Source organism: Phaenicophaeus curvirostris, chromosome Z (assembly GCF_032191515.1).
Source record: "Phaenicophaeus curvirostris isolate KB17595 chromosome Z, BPBGC_Pcur_1.0, whole genome shotgun sequence".
In the NCBI taxonomy this organism is placed as follows: Eukaryota; Metazoa; Chordata; class Aves; order Cuculiformes; family Cuculidae; genus Phaenicophaeus; species Phaenicophaeus curvirostris.
This window is the reverse complement of record NC_091431.1, coordinates 67271646-67286789: the sequence shown is the minus strand read 5'-3', so window position 1 is coordinate 67286789 and position 15144 is coordinate 67271646. Positions and strand designations below refer to the sequence as shown.

The 15144-nt window shown below is 42.2% G+C and overlaps 2 protein-coding genes across 7 annotated transcripts in view; both read right to left on the bottom strand.

Annotated features, from left to right (window-relative positions):
- The window catches only part of UBAP2 (ubiquitin associated protein 2), a 365909-nt gene that overhangs the window by 148375 nt on the left and 202390 nt on the right, over positions 1–15144 (bottom strand). The gene's annotated exons all lie outside the window — the stretch shown is intronic.
- Positions 1–15144, bottom strand: part of DCAF12 (DDB1 and CUL4 associated factor 12) — a 28184-nt gene that overhangs the window by 3306 nt on the left and 9734 nt on the right. Inside the window, exons 3-8 of the mRNA XM_069880935.1 lie at positions 13130–13336; positions 11822–11882; positions 7823–8016; positions 6699–6764; positions 5825–5987; positions 533–717 (exon numbers count right to left, since the gene is read on the bottom strand). Coding sequence (XP_069737036.1) covers positions 533–717; positions 5825–5987; positions 6699–6764; positions 7823–8016; positions 11822–11882; positions 13130–13336 — 876 coding nt within the window. The remainder of the gene's footprint in view (positions 1–532; positions 718–5824; positions 5988–6698; positions 6765–7822; positions 8017–11821; positions 11883–13129; positions 13337–15144) is intronic.

The following is a 15144-nucleotide window of genomic DNA, read 5'->3' as shown; positions in this document are numbered from 1 at the left end:
TTATTGGTTACATGATCACAGTTCTGCTGGGGAGCATTTCATCCAGCAGCTCCCATCACTAAAAAAAGAATGGCTTTCCTGTCCCTAAGGCACTCCTCCATAAAGGGTCACTCTTACCTGTGAGAATTAATTGACAAGTTTTGCTGCAACTGGTTTGTATGTTTAATTACCTTGTCATATAAATCTGTCTTGTATCAAGAGATAATACGCAGACAATCTCCAGACATGATGTTTAGTTGTCTAGCAAGATGTAGTTGTCTTAGGTCAAATGATAACCTGAAAGGAGTCTCTGGACATAGTCGAACACTCCAAAAATACAATGAGCAATCTTGGAGAGATATTCATGGTTCTTTGTCTAAAACTAGTGCATATACCCACTATTTTTGTAAGATGGTATGCCTTTTTTAGAAGGGCACCCAATTCAGCACTGAATTGTAAAATAAAAATATTATTATCTTGGCTTTGAAGACTTTGTCCTTTTCAATAGTTTACCAGTGAAAGAGTGTTTCCCACATACCTACAAGCTACTCACCAGCCAGCCTTTCCCAGTAGTCAGCTTCAAAATTTCACTCCCTCCTATTTTCTGCTTCAGACCACAGCAGGCATGTAGGGGCTTTTCATCCAGGAACCTTTGGGCTCTGATATCATAAAACAATAAGGAACCTTGCCCCGTTCCCACTGTGATGATGTGCTCATAGAAGCTCACTGATCGAATACCTGTCAGAGAAAGGACACACAAAAGCAGTAAGGAAGACAGATGCTTTGGCTCTCCAGTGCTACTGCTTGGTGTCCATTTTCTCCCAAGTGATAGGACAAGAGGGAATGGCCTCAAGTTGCACCACGGGAGGTTCAGATTGGACATTAGGAAAGATTTCTTCACCAAAATGGTTTTCAGGCACTGGAACATCTGTCCAGGGAGGCAGTGGAGTCACCATCCCTGGAGAGACTGAAAAGATGGGAAGATGAGGTGCTTGGGGATATGATTTAGTAGTGGACAGGTTCAGCTGGGTTTGATGATATTAGAAGTCTTTTCCAACCTAGTGATTCTACCATCTCAGCAAGCCCAGTGCTGCCAGGTAAGGGAAGATCATAAGCCACGTCCCCCCTTGAAGCTGCTGAAGAGGGCTGCTGCTTTGCTGAGCCATTGGGTGGAGAGGGGCCAGGCGAAGGTCTGGGGGCTACTCCACACCAGTGGCCACAACAAAGCCCGTCTGTGCAGCAAGGATGAGCAGGGGAGAACATGCGATTATGTCTCAGCCACTCGTCTGCCTATCAAGATGACCAAACTGGCCCATGGTCACCCCCTTCTCCCCACAGACCAACACACGTACGCAGAGGTACATCATAAGTGCAGAACAAAAACAAAGACACAGAGGTGATCCTCAAAACAAAAGTATTAATAAGATTTGTGAACAGAAATAGTATGAGTTTCTTATGATGGAAACATCCTGATCTATGACCCTGGAGCTCTCTGGATTCCTACACATGGGTGGGGGTTGCACTGCAATCCACTGTGTCCCCTACTATCAGCACCACTGACTAAAGGTAAAGGAGATGGGCCGACTGGCACCCCAGACATTATCACTCCAGAACGGATTGCAAGAGAATGAGAGGAGCAAGCGCTAATTGTAGCTCCCTCTCAGTTAGCCTGAGACCCTCCATCAACGTCAACAATCCACAAGTACCAGAGCATTTGCAGGAACGTCACTCACAGCAGCTTCGAGGAAACATCTAAAGACTCTATCACTGAACTCCGTACAGGTCGCATAGTCCTTTTTCAAACCCTGATAGGATGTTAATACTGGTCTAGACTTAAGCTTATAATCTTGACTTAGAATTGTAACATTGTAGGTAATAAACTAAATGTTTAAATACAATTCTGGGTCCTACTCTATCTACCTTGGGGTGTGACAGCCATTTAGGATCAAAAGCAGCTTTGCTCTGTCTGCCACAAACCTAAGTGAACACACCATGACTGAGTACATGGCGGCAGACAGAGGAAAGGATATCACGTGGGTTTCCTCCACGAGTTCACAACCAATCTAGTTATCTGCAGAGCTGCGATAAGTGACCATGTGATAAAAATTACTGTCCCAGCTGCCAACAACTGCATTTTGCTGATCAGCAGGTGAGCAAGTGTAACCATATAAATCACCAGTCACTTTGCTGCCAAGATAGATCAGGATCTTTTCATATGGAACTGCTGGAATGGGTCCAGAGGAGGCCAACAAAGATGACCAGAGGGCTGGAGCACCTCTGCTCTGAGGACAGGCTCAGAGAGTTGGGGTTGTTCAGCCTGGAGAAAAGAAGGGTCCAAGGGAGACCTTATAGTGGCCTTCCAGTATCTGAAGGGACTACAGGAAACCTTGTAGGGAAGGGACTTTTTGCAAGGGCACGGAGTGACGGGACAAGGGGGAATGGCTTCAAGCTGGAAGGGGCAAGATTTAGATTACACATTGAGAAGAAATTCTTCATTATGGGGGCTGTCCAGGGATGTTGTGGATGCCCCCTCCGTGGAGGTGTTCAAGGCCAGGTTGGATGGGCCATGGGGTTGGAACTGGGTGGCCTCCTTCCAAACCAAACCATTCTATGATTCTATAAACAATTTTGAAGCTATCTCCACTCAGCACGAGCACATTTTTCTCTTTGTAGCTGGCTCTTTTAGCAATGGAAACACACTAGGAATCCTAAAACCTAAGCAGCACCACATTAAGCCAGCATATGGGAAGCCAGAGCATGTTTCCAAGCCCAAACAAAAAACTTTCTAGCAAAATTCAGTTATGCCTCTAGATTCAGTAAAAGGAGCACATTTTTGTTTTCACAAAACCTAAATCCAAAGCCTCAGTTAAACAAGAATTTCTTGGCAACCATCTTGGGAAGATTCTGTATGCAGGAATGTGCAGTTAGCAAAAAGTCCTGTCATCTCATCTCTATTTATTGTGCAATAACCCCAAACAACTCTTCTATGCAGATTAAACCCCACTACATCGATGCTTTTCTTTCCTGTACAACATGATGCCAGGTTATAAACTCTAGGGCTTTTAAGTCCTCTTCAAAGTACCACTGAATTACAGCCAAAACAAGCATTCAAACAGGAGGGAAAAAGAAGCAAGTTATGCCAGCTATGTCCACATGCCAGCTGCTGTCACTATTCCAAGTAGGACTCAACATCAAAACTTGTAACATGCTGGAATACACCCCGCAGGACACGTGACAACAACACCCGAGAGGTGTGGAGGCAGTCAGGGATTTTCCCCTTCCTTTTTGTCCCAACTAGAAATACATCCTCATCCTTCCACCTCCACAACCTGATGTCACATTCATAGCCAACAGCATTTGTGACACACACTTAGAACAAGAAGGGCCACATTGCTGTGCTCCAGATGTGAGGTGAAGTCTTGCCTGCAGGCTCAGTAAGCAGGAAACCAGTGTGCATGCCTCACACCTGCTGAATTGGATTTACTGGATTCATACAGCAATGACAACTCCCCCCACCAAATTACCAGGGCCTGGCTCTGGCAAATGCATGCAGAAAGCTTTGAGCCCTCTGCAATCAAGAGCAGTCACTTGGATAAAAGGAGAAAGGCGCAAGAGGGGACCCTCTTATTTTTGCTCCAAAATTGCTCTTGACAAGCAACTCAGCAGAATACTACTCAACAGAAACAGGTGATGGAGAGTGAAAGCAGATGGCATATACTTTTCAATGCAATTTATTAATAAAAGCTATAAAAAGCAGAGCTACTGTGGATCTTTTTCTAATAAAAAAATTAACCAGAGCAATATGTGATGTAACCACTGCTAAGAGGATGTTCAGAACAGGCTTTCATGAACTCAGCACTTCAAATTGGCTTCTAAGAGGCTGAAGTATGTCAGATTAATTATCCTCATCAAACCAAAAGCACAACCTGTCCCTAGAACTGATCACAGTAAGCTCTTCACACATATCCATCTCCAGCACTCTACCACCTGCGGACCTGGAATATTGAGGTCAGCAAATTGAGTCTTACTTCTGAGAGGCAGGGAGGCCCGACATATCCCAGAAGCAAGTGAAGATGCAGTAGTGTGTCCACGGAACAGCCACACCAGTCCCTGCCGCACAAGCTATGCCCATTACCATTGCTGCCTTCAGGATGCAAAGTCAAGTGCCATCTGAACAAAAACCAGCTGCTCTCGCAGACTGAGAACGAGACTCCAGGGCCTGCACTTCCCTGTACAGCTGCTAAGAAAAAGCAACTTTCACAAGATGCACTAAAATGCCTTAGCTGCCATCTCACGTAGAGCAGACAGGGTTACACACAGGGGTAGAAACAAGCCTGAGTTCCAGTCTCACTAAGTGACAGCCGTTCTCTGACCTGCTTTTGCATGCAGCACTACTGATCTGGAGTTAATGTGGCCTTATCAGGTTCAGCAGACGCATACAGAAGCTGAAACCAAATTCAGGTAACACCTCAAAGCACTTAAAAGCCAACCCAGACTTGAGTCAGCAAATCAATAAATAGCCTGTGTTCCAGAGGCACTGCACCACTCCAAGTCTCAGTGAGATCAATAGAAAGTTGAAACACCCAGTATCTTGCGAATTAATGTTACTTAAGTGCCTCCGCCACCATGCCAAAAAAAAATATCCACCTACTACGCCAAACAGAAAAGAACATCAAAGAAAGGCTTTCTCCAGACACTAACTGGAGATGGTCCAGAGATATCATCTACACATAGATCATCCCTCAAGCAGGGACAATATCAAGGCAGAAGCTTTCAGCCACCACTGGGCACTGCACTCCAGTATCTTGGTATTGCTTTCCTGTGATACTGAAGGGTGACAGCGTCAAGGACCTCCACAGAGTGTCAGAACAAGGGCTGTTTATTACTGGAAGGATGTTCAGGTGGCAACACGAGCTGGTGAAGCACCTTTTCTCATCTTATGGAAACTTTTCCTCTATCTGAAAGAAGCAGACCCTGAAAGCACCTAGACAGCACCATGAAAACTCCAGTAACCTCATATATAAAACTTCCCTAATCCTTGCCTACGTTATAACTTGACCAATGAAAAGACGATGCCTACAGACAAGGTGAGCAAGGACCACAACTTATAAGTCTGGGATTAACAGTGTTTAAAATGGGCAGCACAGCACAGCACCTTTTCATGCTTGAAAACAAAGGACACAGGAAGTAGCTCTTAGGAGACTATAAACCCTGCAAGACTTCACCTTGGTCCTGGGGTAAGAGTTTCAGTTGGACAAACTGAATCCACATCAGAACAGAAAAACAGCATGCAAATCTGTATATTTTTTTTAGAATGTGTTTTTGTAAAAGTAAATATACATAGAAAATTAAGAGTCTCACTCATGGCTTTAAAATTACAAATAGAGCATTGACTCACAGCACAGACTGCCAATACAACAGCACAGAGTGGATAACCTGCCTCTTTTCTGTTCCCAAAAGAAAAAGCAAGGATAGACAGTATCAGTAGTGGTACAGAGACTGCATTTGCTTTGAGATGAAGAAGTAAACCAGAGTAAGACACAGTAAAAAAATAAGCAGAAGTAAAATGCACATTTTTAAGGTTTCAGTAGTTATTAGTGCATCATTTACTTGATCAGAAAAGCACTAATGTTGTCTATCACTAGATTTCAGAGTTGCTTGTAGGTTTGGTTTACTGGTTGCTCAACACTCACTGCTATAAAAGCAAACCCTATATACACTATTAACTATTTAGTCTAACACATGAAAAAAACTTTCCTATTAATTAGAAGTTTATTTTACTGCACTCTTAATGGCTATTTCTGCAACCCAACTATTTGAAGCGTCTTTTGACAATGTTTCTTACCACTGCCTCGTTCTTTGGAACAGACGGATTTAACGTTGTGAGAAGGCTGCCTGGGATCCAGAAAGGAGACATGTGCCTGTGATCCCACTGCGTACACTGACCATTCCTGACCATAAGCCAAACACACGTTCTCCCTGCAGTATGGCAACTTGGTGGAAAGCAACTGCAAACAGAAGAAATAAAAATCAATCCACTGTGAGAAAAAGAGCAATACGTTAACAGAACAATTTTGTAAGCTACATTCAAGGAAGCTGCAGTGAAAGGACCAAAATGCAGATGAAAAATAAGTTCACCACAAAAATAGAACTTCAAGAGAAGAACAACAACCTGACCCAGAGAAAAAGCCTGAAGGAGACTGGATGCCTGACGAACCAAATGGATTTATAAAGCCTGAGGCCAGGTAATACGCAAAGAACAATGCACATTTTGGCAACTGGTTTTAAACCTTTCTAAACTGGTATTATTTTCTCGGCAGGTGTACACAGACATCAGCTCTCAGCTGAATAAGCTTACCACATAGGCTTACCTCATACACTACCGCAGACGTGTCTGGGCTTGGTCTGCAATTATACTTGAATAGATGCAGCTTCCTTTATCAACACTGCTAATCAAGCATCTGTCATACTCTAAGGAACAGTTCACATCAGTTCAGAACTGGTGAAACTTTAAGAGCATCTCTCATCCTCCAAAGCAAGAGGAGTGCAGAGTTGCTCTCCTTATGCTCTAACTTTTGGGACATTTCATTTTATGTAAAGCTTTTAAGTTTTCTTACAAACAGTACTGCTCTTTCTTCATTTAAAGGAGATGAAGAATAGTGAACAGCCATAACTGCCTGACAATTGCTGAAACTTCACACCAATAGACAGAAAAGCACCTTTGAAAGTGTGTGCTCTGCCTTCCAGAGATGAAAATACCCATCTAGGGACACAGCTCCCAGCTCCTATTAAAAAAAGAACAAAGAGTTAGTTTCTGAATTACAGATGTCCTCTCAAACTCACACTCTTTACCAGGCAGGCTGCACCTTCCAGACTGAACTCATCCACAGCCCTGTACATACTTATAAAGATAAATTTTCGTTTTATCCTGATCTTGGTAGAATGCAATACAGCACAAAGATGCCAGGTAGAATGAGAATTAATAAAACAGCGAATAACCAAAACCAGCTTTCAAAAGTACATATTTTATTAGACAATCAAATAATGAGGTATTAGTGCAAGCTAGAGTTGGCATTTCTCTTCAGCAGCTCCCACACTGATTCTGTCCCTGAAGCAAGTATTTCTTTGCAGGTACTAGTCTACTGAAAAAGCTATCTGAACTCTCCAATACAGGGAAGTGTTTAACAGCTATACTTAAAAATCAAGTCCACAGGATCACCGTGCTTCTGAGAGCACATCCACCTCCGCTTCAGACCTTCTCTGTTCTTGGAGGGTGCAAAGAAAAGTAGTGGAGGATGAATTGCTATTCTCACTGGTAACAACAAAAAAATCAGCCTTCACTGTTTGTCAAATACCCACAAAACAACACCAAAGTAAGTGCTGGTGCGTGCCCTGTGTTTCAGTCACCTCACTTGCTGAGCAATTCAGTAACAATCCAGCCCTCAAAACAGGAACTGCCCGAGTGTTAGCTGGTCTTCACAGAAGAGGAAGAAAGCAGCAAGAGCACTCAAGAGTGAGATTCAAGCTGCAAGAAGTGTGCTTTATCTGTTTCTTGTAAGCATTCCCCCACCCTCCTCAGGGTGCAAGCTTAAAATCAAACCCACAGGAAATCTGTTCCTTCTGAAAATGTTGGATTTTTTTTCCCACTGGACTCCTCCATTCATCTGGTGCAGAAGCAGACAGTATGAATGAAGATGACCATCCCATATAAGAAAGATGCGAAAGGATGGGGGGAAAAATATTAGGATGCTTCTCCAGCAATTATGATTCATGTTACTTTTTCTTTTTTCCATACATACAGACAGTCTTAGGGCTTCTTAACCACTTAGCTTTTGTTACTGACCTTGTTCTTATTGTTGAAAGCCAGTGCTCGGACTTTGCAGTTGTCAGGATTGGTGTTCTCCTTGGGAATATCCTTCAAAGCCCTGTGTGTTATGTGGGCATAGACAGGAACTTGAGAGAGATTATGCCTGGCATCACTTTTGGACAACACATCATCTGTGATTTCCCAGAGACCCATCGAACCATCCCGGGAACCTGAATAAACAGTCCATAAATAAATAGTCCATTTTACACACACATAACTCCCTCTTAAAAAAGGAACAAACAAGAGGTTCTGGAAAAAAAAAGGACGCTGTTAAATTAATCTAACTGAACAAACTATTGGCACCTACATATTATATATTACTAACCTTCATTCTACTGTGCTGTAAAGCACATAACATCGTGAACTCATTGACAACTGGTTTGTCCACATGGTTTTCAAGCAGCTAGATCACCTCCTCTGTTTTCAAAATGATTAGTGGTTATTGTTATACAGGGTTGACGTTTTTGATGCATCCTAGAGAGTCCGATGTAGAATAAACTCAAGAGGTGACTGAACAGCCTGCACGTTCAGTCTGGCTTACCAAGGCTAAGACTGAGTCTGTTAAGACAATACAAACACCTCCCAGAGAACTCAGCTGTATCTATGCCAGTTTGGGTTCACGTGATTTCTGCCAGTACACACTTATGGATAGTGGACATACATTTGTGAGCTGAACAGAAACATTTATTCTGCACCACAATTTGTACCAATTTGTATCAAAACTATTTTTTAAAGCATTTTGATTAAACCCACGCAACTTTTTGTTTAAAAGTTCTAACACAGGAACTGAGGCTGAAAAAGCAAAAATTCATTTTGTTTTTCTGACTGAATCTGAAGATATTAAACCAAATATGAATCAGTAAGAGTAACAATTCTAAATGAAGAAAGCTGAATGTCTCTGATTTGTAGACAGACACAGGATTAACTGAAGGCCCCATACCCATCCCTTCTGGTGTTTAGGCAGCTATTCCACTAAGTCAGCCCTGGCAGGTTTGACATGTATCTTACTTTCCATTCCCTACACAATGCGAAAAGCACAAACATCCTTCTCTTATAAGTAACACAAGAAATATTTCATGTCTTTAAGCTGCTAGAAACACCTAAATATTTACATCAGATTGTAGAATAAAGAGACACCGAAGGTCAGAAGCTGCAGCTGGGAAAGAACTGAGGAAGTACGTGAAACGACCCTGAGCTGAAAACATGAAAGAGAAACGGGATGAACTAATCAGGAACTTGCAAGCAACAACAACACTGCTGAGATAACGGACTAGAACAGATAGAACCTGGAAGGATCAAGCCTCACTAAATTATCATTAACACAGTAAAACACCTGCCCTGTAGAAACCCAGACCCTGAATCTTAAAGCCCCGTACTCTGAGCACATGTAGAAAAGTTCTAGGACTCTAAACTCCCAAGGACTGAGATAAAAAGATTGTTAATGTTTCTTTTTATCTCAACTGTATAAAACGAAAGAGAACTTGGGAAAAGATGTGCTAGCTTTTCACAGTTACTATCCAATACCCAGCTCTGAGATGTCTACTCTGTGTGGACTGGCTCTTTCAGCCCTGGGCAAAGGACCCAGACAATGAGACTATCAAATTTACTGGCTTTGGTACATCACAGGGAATGAGCTGCAAAGACAGTTAAGTAAAACATCTTCTTGTAATACAGGTGGTCCAGCATGGCAGAGATGGCTTTGTCTCTCACAGATGGATTCAATCATTTGCCCCCATCACCAACTATAGCCAAATACAAACAGAACTTCCTAAGGGCACTGCAGAGCAGCAGACCGTACAACTCTACATCCTACTAGTCAACCTACATGCTGATCATTTTTAATGGCACCTAATCTTGTTTGTTATGCAGGATGGAAACTCAGCACCAGAATTTCTAAACCTCTTGACACACTTTGAGGAACAAGCCCCTTTTAATGGCCCCAGGTAGGGAAAAAAGTCCATGTATACTGTTCAACTGGTTAGCCCTGAAACCAAGGACAATACCCTTCATTTCCAGGCCTATGCCATCCTGGGAATTATTCATCCCATCTGAAGATTTTGACATGTCTAAATCTCTTGTCCAGTCAGTGCAACTGAGTGCACTGATGCATTCACCAGCAGGATCAAGGAAGTGATTCTGCCCCTGTACTCAGCATTGCTGAGGCTGTTCCTCACATCCTGTGTTCAGCTTTGGGTCTCTCACTACAAGGACATTGAGGGGCTGGGGCACATCCACAGAAGAGCAACGAAGCTAGTAAAGGGCCTGGAGAACAAATCTTATGAGAGGCAGCTAAGGGAAATGAGTTCTTCAGACTGGAGAAAAGGAGGCCAAGGGGAGACGTCATCACTATCTACAACTCCCTGAAAGGAGACTGTAGAGGTGAGTGCTTGTTTCTTCTCCCAAGTGACAAAGGATAGGATGAGAGGAAATGGCCTCAAGTTGTGCCAAGGGAGGTTCAGATTCGACATCAGGAAAAAATTCTTCACTGAAAGGGTTCTCAGGCACTGGAACAGCAGCCCAGGGAGGTGGTGGAGTCACCATCCCTAGAGGTATTTAAAAGATGGGTAGATGAGGTGGTCAGGGATCTGGTTTAGTAGCAGACAGGTACGGCTGGACTTGATCTCAAGGTCTTTTCCAACCAAGCAATTCTATGATTCTACCTCAGCTCAGTCAAGAGTTGAATTTTATGGTTACGGAGTAGCAAAATACACTGCTGAAGGTTCTACAAGCAGAGCCACACCTTATTCCTGTTGAAATTAATGCAAGCAAGAAGAATAATCTAGTCTCTGGGTCCTCTTTGTTTTCTCTCAGTTTTGACAGCAGTAAGAAAATATACTGACAAATCTTGAACTGTATGATTGGTGTGATGTGTCACAGGACCAAATCCTCTTTTTAATTCCTGTGGAATTTAATCTGCCCCAATAAAAGCACAAAAAAAAATGCATTTAGTATCCTAATTTGGATAAATTTATTTGCCAGATCCTCAATGTTTGGAGTTCAAACTTTTCTGCTCCACACTTTCATATACACAAGCAATTGAAATCTGTAAGATTAAAGCACTGCCAGAATACATGTCCACGAAAGGGCAACAAAGCTAGTGAACGGAATTAGGATTGTTTAGTCTAGAGAAGAGGAGTCTGAGGGGAGACCTTATCACTCACTACAACTCCCTAAAACGAAGTTGTAGCAAGGTAGGGGTTGGTCCCTTCCCCCAAATAACAGGCATAATGATAACAGGAAATGGTCTAAAGTTGTGCCATGAGAGGTTTAGACTGGATATTAGGAAATAATCACTAAAGGGTTGCAAAGCACTGGAAAAGCTGGCAAGGGAAGTGGTGGAACCTCCATCCCTAGTACTTACAGGACATGTAGATGTGGCACTCAGGGACATGGCCTAGTGGTAGACTGGCAGTGTGAGGTTAACGGTTGGACTCAATCTTAAATGTCTTTCCTAACCTAAACAATCCTATTATTCCAATTTAGTTGTCTTTGTTTTCTCCTGAGTCAGGCTACAGAAGAAGACATTTTGCACCAGGAGGGTTGTGAGGCACTGCAACAGCTTGTCCACAGAGGTAGTGGATGCCCCATCTCTGGAAACATTCAAGGCTTTAATGAAACAGATATTGCTTTGCTGTATTTAAATGTTATTAACTGATAACCAATGCTAATATTGAGATTATTCTTCTTGCGTGAAACCCTTCCCTGTCATACACTGTGTTTAAAGGTACTCTCATGGGAACATGTACTGGACAGACAGTAATATTCCCTCCAATACTAGAAAAATCAAATATAGAACAGAGCCCTACAAATAAAATAAAACGATGCTCTGTACTAGACCAAGTAGGATTTAAATAGCCAAGGTTGTTCCAAGTGATTTCAAATCCCCTGATAAAGGTGCTTCCCTTAAAAATATGAAGTGCTGTGCATCAATATAAAATTCTGGAAAGAAGAAGAGACATCAAAAACCAACTTTACCAGAAACAGCCATAGTATCACTGATCCATGCAATTGAAAATATCCAGTCCTTATGTCCATCCTGAAAGAAAACAAGACAGATTATGTGCTATTAAACTCTAAAGTTGTGACAAAGCAGACAAGTATTCTTCAATTTGATCTTTAGTACTAACTCAGAATGACAGACCTACATTAAAAACACGCAAGTAAGATTCCAGTGTCAAGCTAGAGCAGTTTAACTACCTCGCAGTAATTTTAACTTCTTTTGATTTTGAAGCATATACTAACAGAGAGCAATTAGGTGACAGAAAAACCCATCTCTGACCAAGGATAAATTGATCTCAATTCTAAGGTCCCAGATTTTCCATTTTGAAAGCAGCACTCTTTACTCTGTAAAGCACCTACATACTTCTATTTCCTCAGATACATGACCCTACCATGAAGAGTGACCAAAGCCTTATGTTTACAATATATGGCCTACAGATCAATTTTTCAAGACGATTACTTCAAGAAACTTTTCTTTAGCAGGTGAGAAACAAAGGAGGGAAAAGCAGACCACAAGACTCTAGTTCTGTTTGAAAACCTGCAAAGTCACAGCATGACGCAAATTAACAGCAAGTCAAACAAGTATTCAGAGCTGAGCCTTTCTGCAGCTGGTTATCTGCTACTGCAGAAACTCTGACCTGACCTCTGCTGTTGCAGTTAACGTCTATGTGAAGTCCTGAATAAAAAGGAGAAATGAGAGAAGTGCTTACAGGACACCACTAGACTAATTTCAGCCTTTTTTTCCTTTTTGAGATTGGCTATTTTAAAAAAGGGCCTCATGATGTTTCAGAAATATAAGCAGTACAAGAGTCTACCATACTGCCATAAGCCACTGAGTTAGAACTAACAGTTAAAGCCAACTTCTGACTGAGGAATAAAACATACATAAGCTGCACTGGAAAAGGGGAACATCTGAACAGCTTGTATAACCTTTAGAACTTCTCAAAACAGTTTTTCCACTAAAACTAGTTTCAGAGGTCATCACCACAATCAGACCATCATTTAAGATTTTGTTACGTTTTTAGTGCTTAAAATCTATCTGAAGTAGACCTGAATGAGGGTGAGGAAGAAGAAATCTGACTGAGAACCCTGAGAATAGTTTCACATGTTTTGTACTTACTCATTTTTAAGATGTATTGTCAAAAAACAACTTAAGTGGGAATGTTTTCAAGCTTTCAGAATTCACCCTCCACTCCCAAATCTTAACCTTGCTCTGACACTAGGCACTTCAAAGCAGTAATTCTTGTAAGTGACAATACGTTTTCCCTTGATACTCCCACTTACATCTCCCACACAGACAGGATCGAGTGTAGGCAGACGATAAATTGCAAGACTGTTGGGGTTGTCTCCACCTGTGGCCAGAAGGGTCCTTGAGGGGTTGAGCTCAATCGCATGAATACCACATCCCTGCTGGTTCACCACACCAGGTTCACGATCTTTCAGAATAGGAATCTTGGTAATTTGACCGGTCTGGACATCTACTACAAATAACTGGGGAGAAAACAGAAGATGTAAGTCATCATTGAAAATATGAGAACAATAAGATGGTCAAACATCTTCTCTTGACATTCTTTTCAGGTCAGAGTCCACAAATGCTGGATTTTGGAATGAAATGCTGGCAGTATGGCTGAAAAATGCATCAATTCCTACTTGAAACAAGTAAACTGACTTAATTACAACAGGTCTTATTCCAATCATCCCATTTGGTTCTCAAAGCAATGGAAAAAGAGAGGAGAGAAATCTGTCATGGGAGGTTTCCCATTTAACAATACCATCAAATCAAACCTTCTTCCCTGTTCATTACAGCGACAAAACAATGTTGTTTTCCTGTTTCCCTGTACAACAGATAGAGACCCACCTAAAAACAGCCAGTAAGCCCCAGGGGCACGAGGCTCCTGCCTTCCAGATAAGCTATTTGATGTGAATTTTTGACTTTGACAAACTGGCATTTTATAGATTTACGTAACTGGAGATTTGTTTTCTGGTGATACATCGCACAGTAACTAAATACAGTACTGCCAGTGCAAACACCTAAAAAGATGTCTAGCTACATCCTCATCTTGCAGAACAATTAGAAGTTTTAGCACTATGTCATGTGCCCTTGGCAGAAAACTCCGCTACAAAGATGTACAGCACTTCAAACAGGCATGATTATAGCTGGTTATGTCAGTTCAAACATACACAGCCATAGATTTACTACCTAAACCAGAACAAAGGTTTACATCTCCAACATTGCCTGCCAAACCGCACTTTCATTCAGGAGGCTCTAGAGCTGGATTCACTTCACAGGTGTTCAGAAGGCAGTTGCATTAATAAATAGATGTAATGAAGGGGACAAAGGCCTGCAAAGGAATACAAGTGAGAAGCGAGGAAATGGAGGACCTGAAGCTGACCTGGCACCAAGCAATGTCATGTAGAATTACAGCCCAGGATTATATTATAATGAAATTCCACTCCCCACCCTCTTAAGTTTGTAACTTCTATAAACAAACAATGTTGTTTATACAAAGCCTCTGGAACTGAACTAAGGATGGAGAAACAACAACAAAATACACCAAGAAAACTCAATGCAATTTAAAAAATACACGCCCGAATGAAATTGTTCTGAAACCCTTTGCCAGGCATTTCTAGAAGGACAGAAGCAAAACCTAGAGGTTCTCAGAGCCAAGTTACACAGGTTTTGGTGAACCCTCCCAGATGTAGAGCTGTTCCTTAAAAAGGACCAAAGCCCCCAAGAAAATACAGCAGCCTCTCTGTTATTCTTCCTGTATTGAACTAGCAGAATATTAGTGTCAAATCAAAACCTGATGAAGCACGGTATGATAACCTCACTCTGCAGAGAAAGCTGGGATCCTTTAAACGCTATTTGTGCATTGTATCTAGAATTACGCACCATCTTCACCTTGCAGTTGATGTTCCCCTGTGGGCAGCACTCTTGCACTTACAGATTACTGTTTCTCCAGGGACCAAATCTTCCTGTTCAGTTCCTCATTTTGCACACAGGTGTGGGGTGAGGCCACAGCTGAAATGCAGCTGAGCAGGAGGAAGGGACTCCTCGTTTCTCCCAAGTCTTACTCCCAGTTCACTGCCTGAGACAGCTAGTAAAACACAACGCACACAGCAGCCCTTCTGCCCTAACTACATCCCTGAAAGCCGACCCGTGAACTGCAGTGTCAGGACTAGTAACTTCCTCTCTCCTCATCCTCACTTGTCCTTCCCCTATGAATGCATATACTCTTTTCCTCCTCTGTACTTCCTTCCAGCAGAAATAACCAATTCCCTTCACTGTCCTCCCTCCT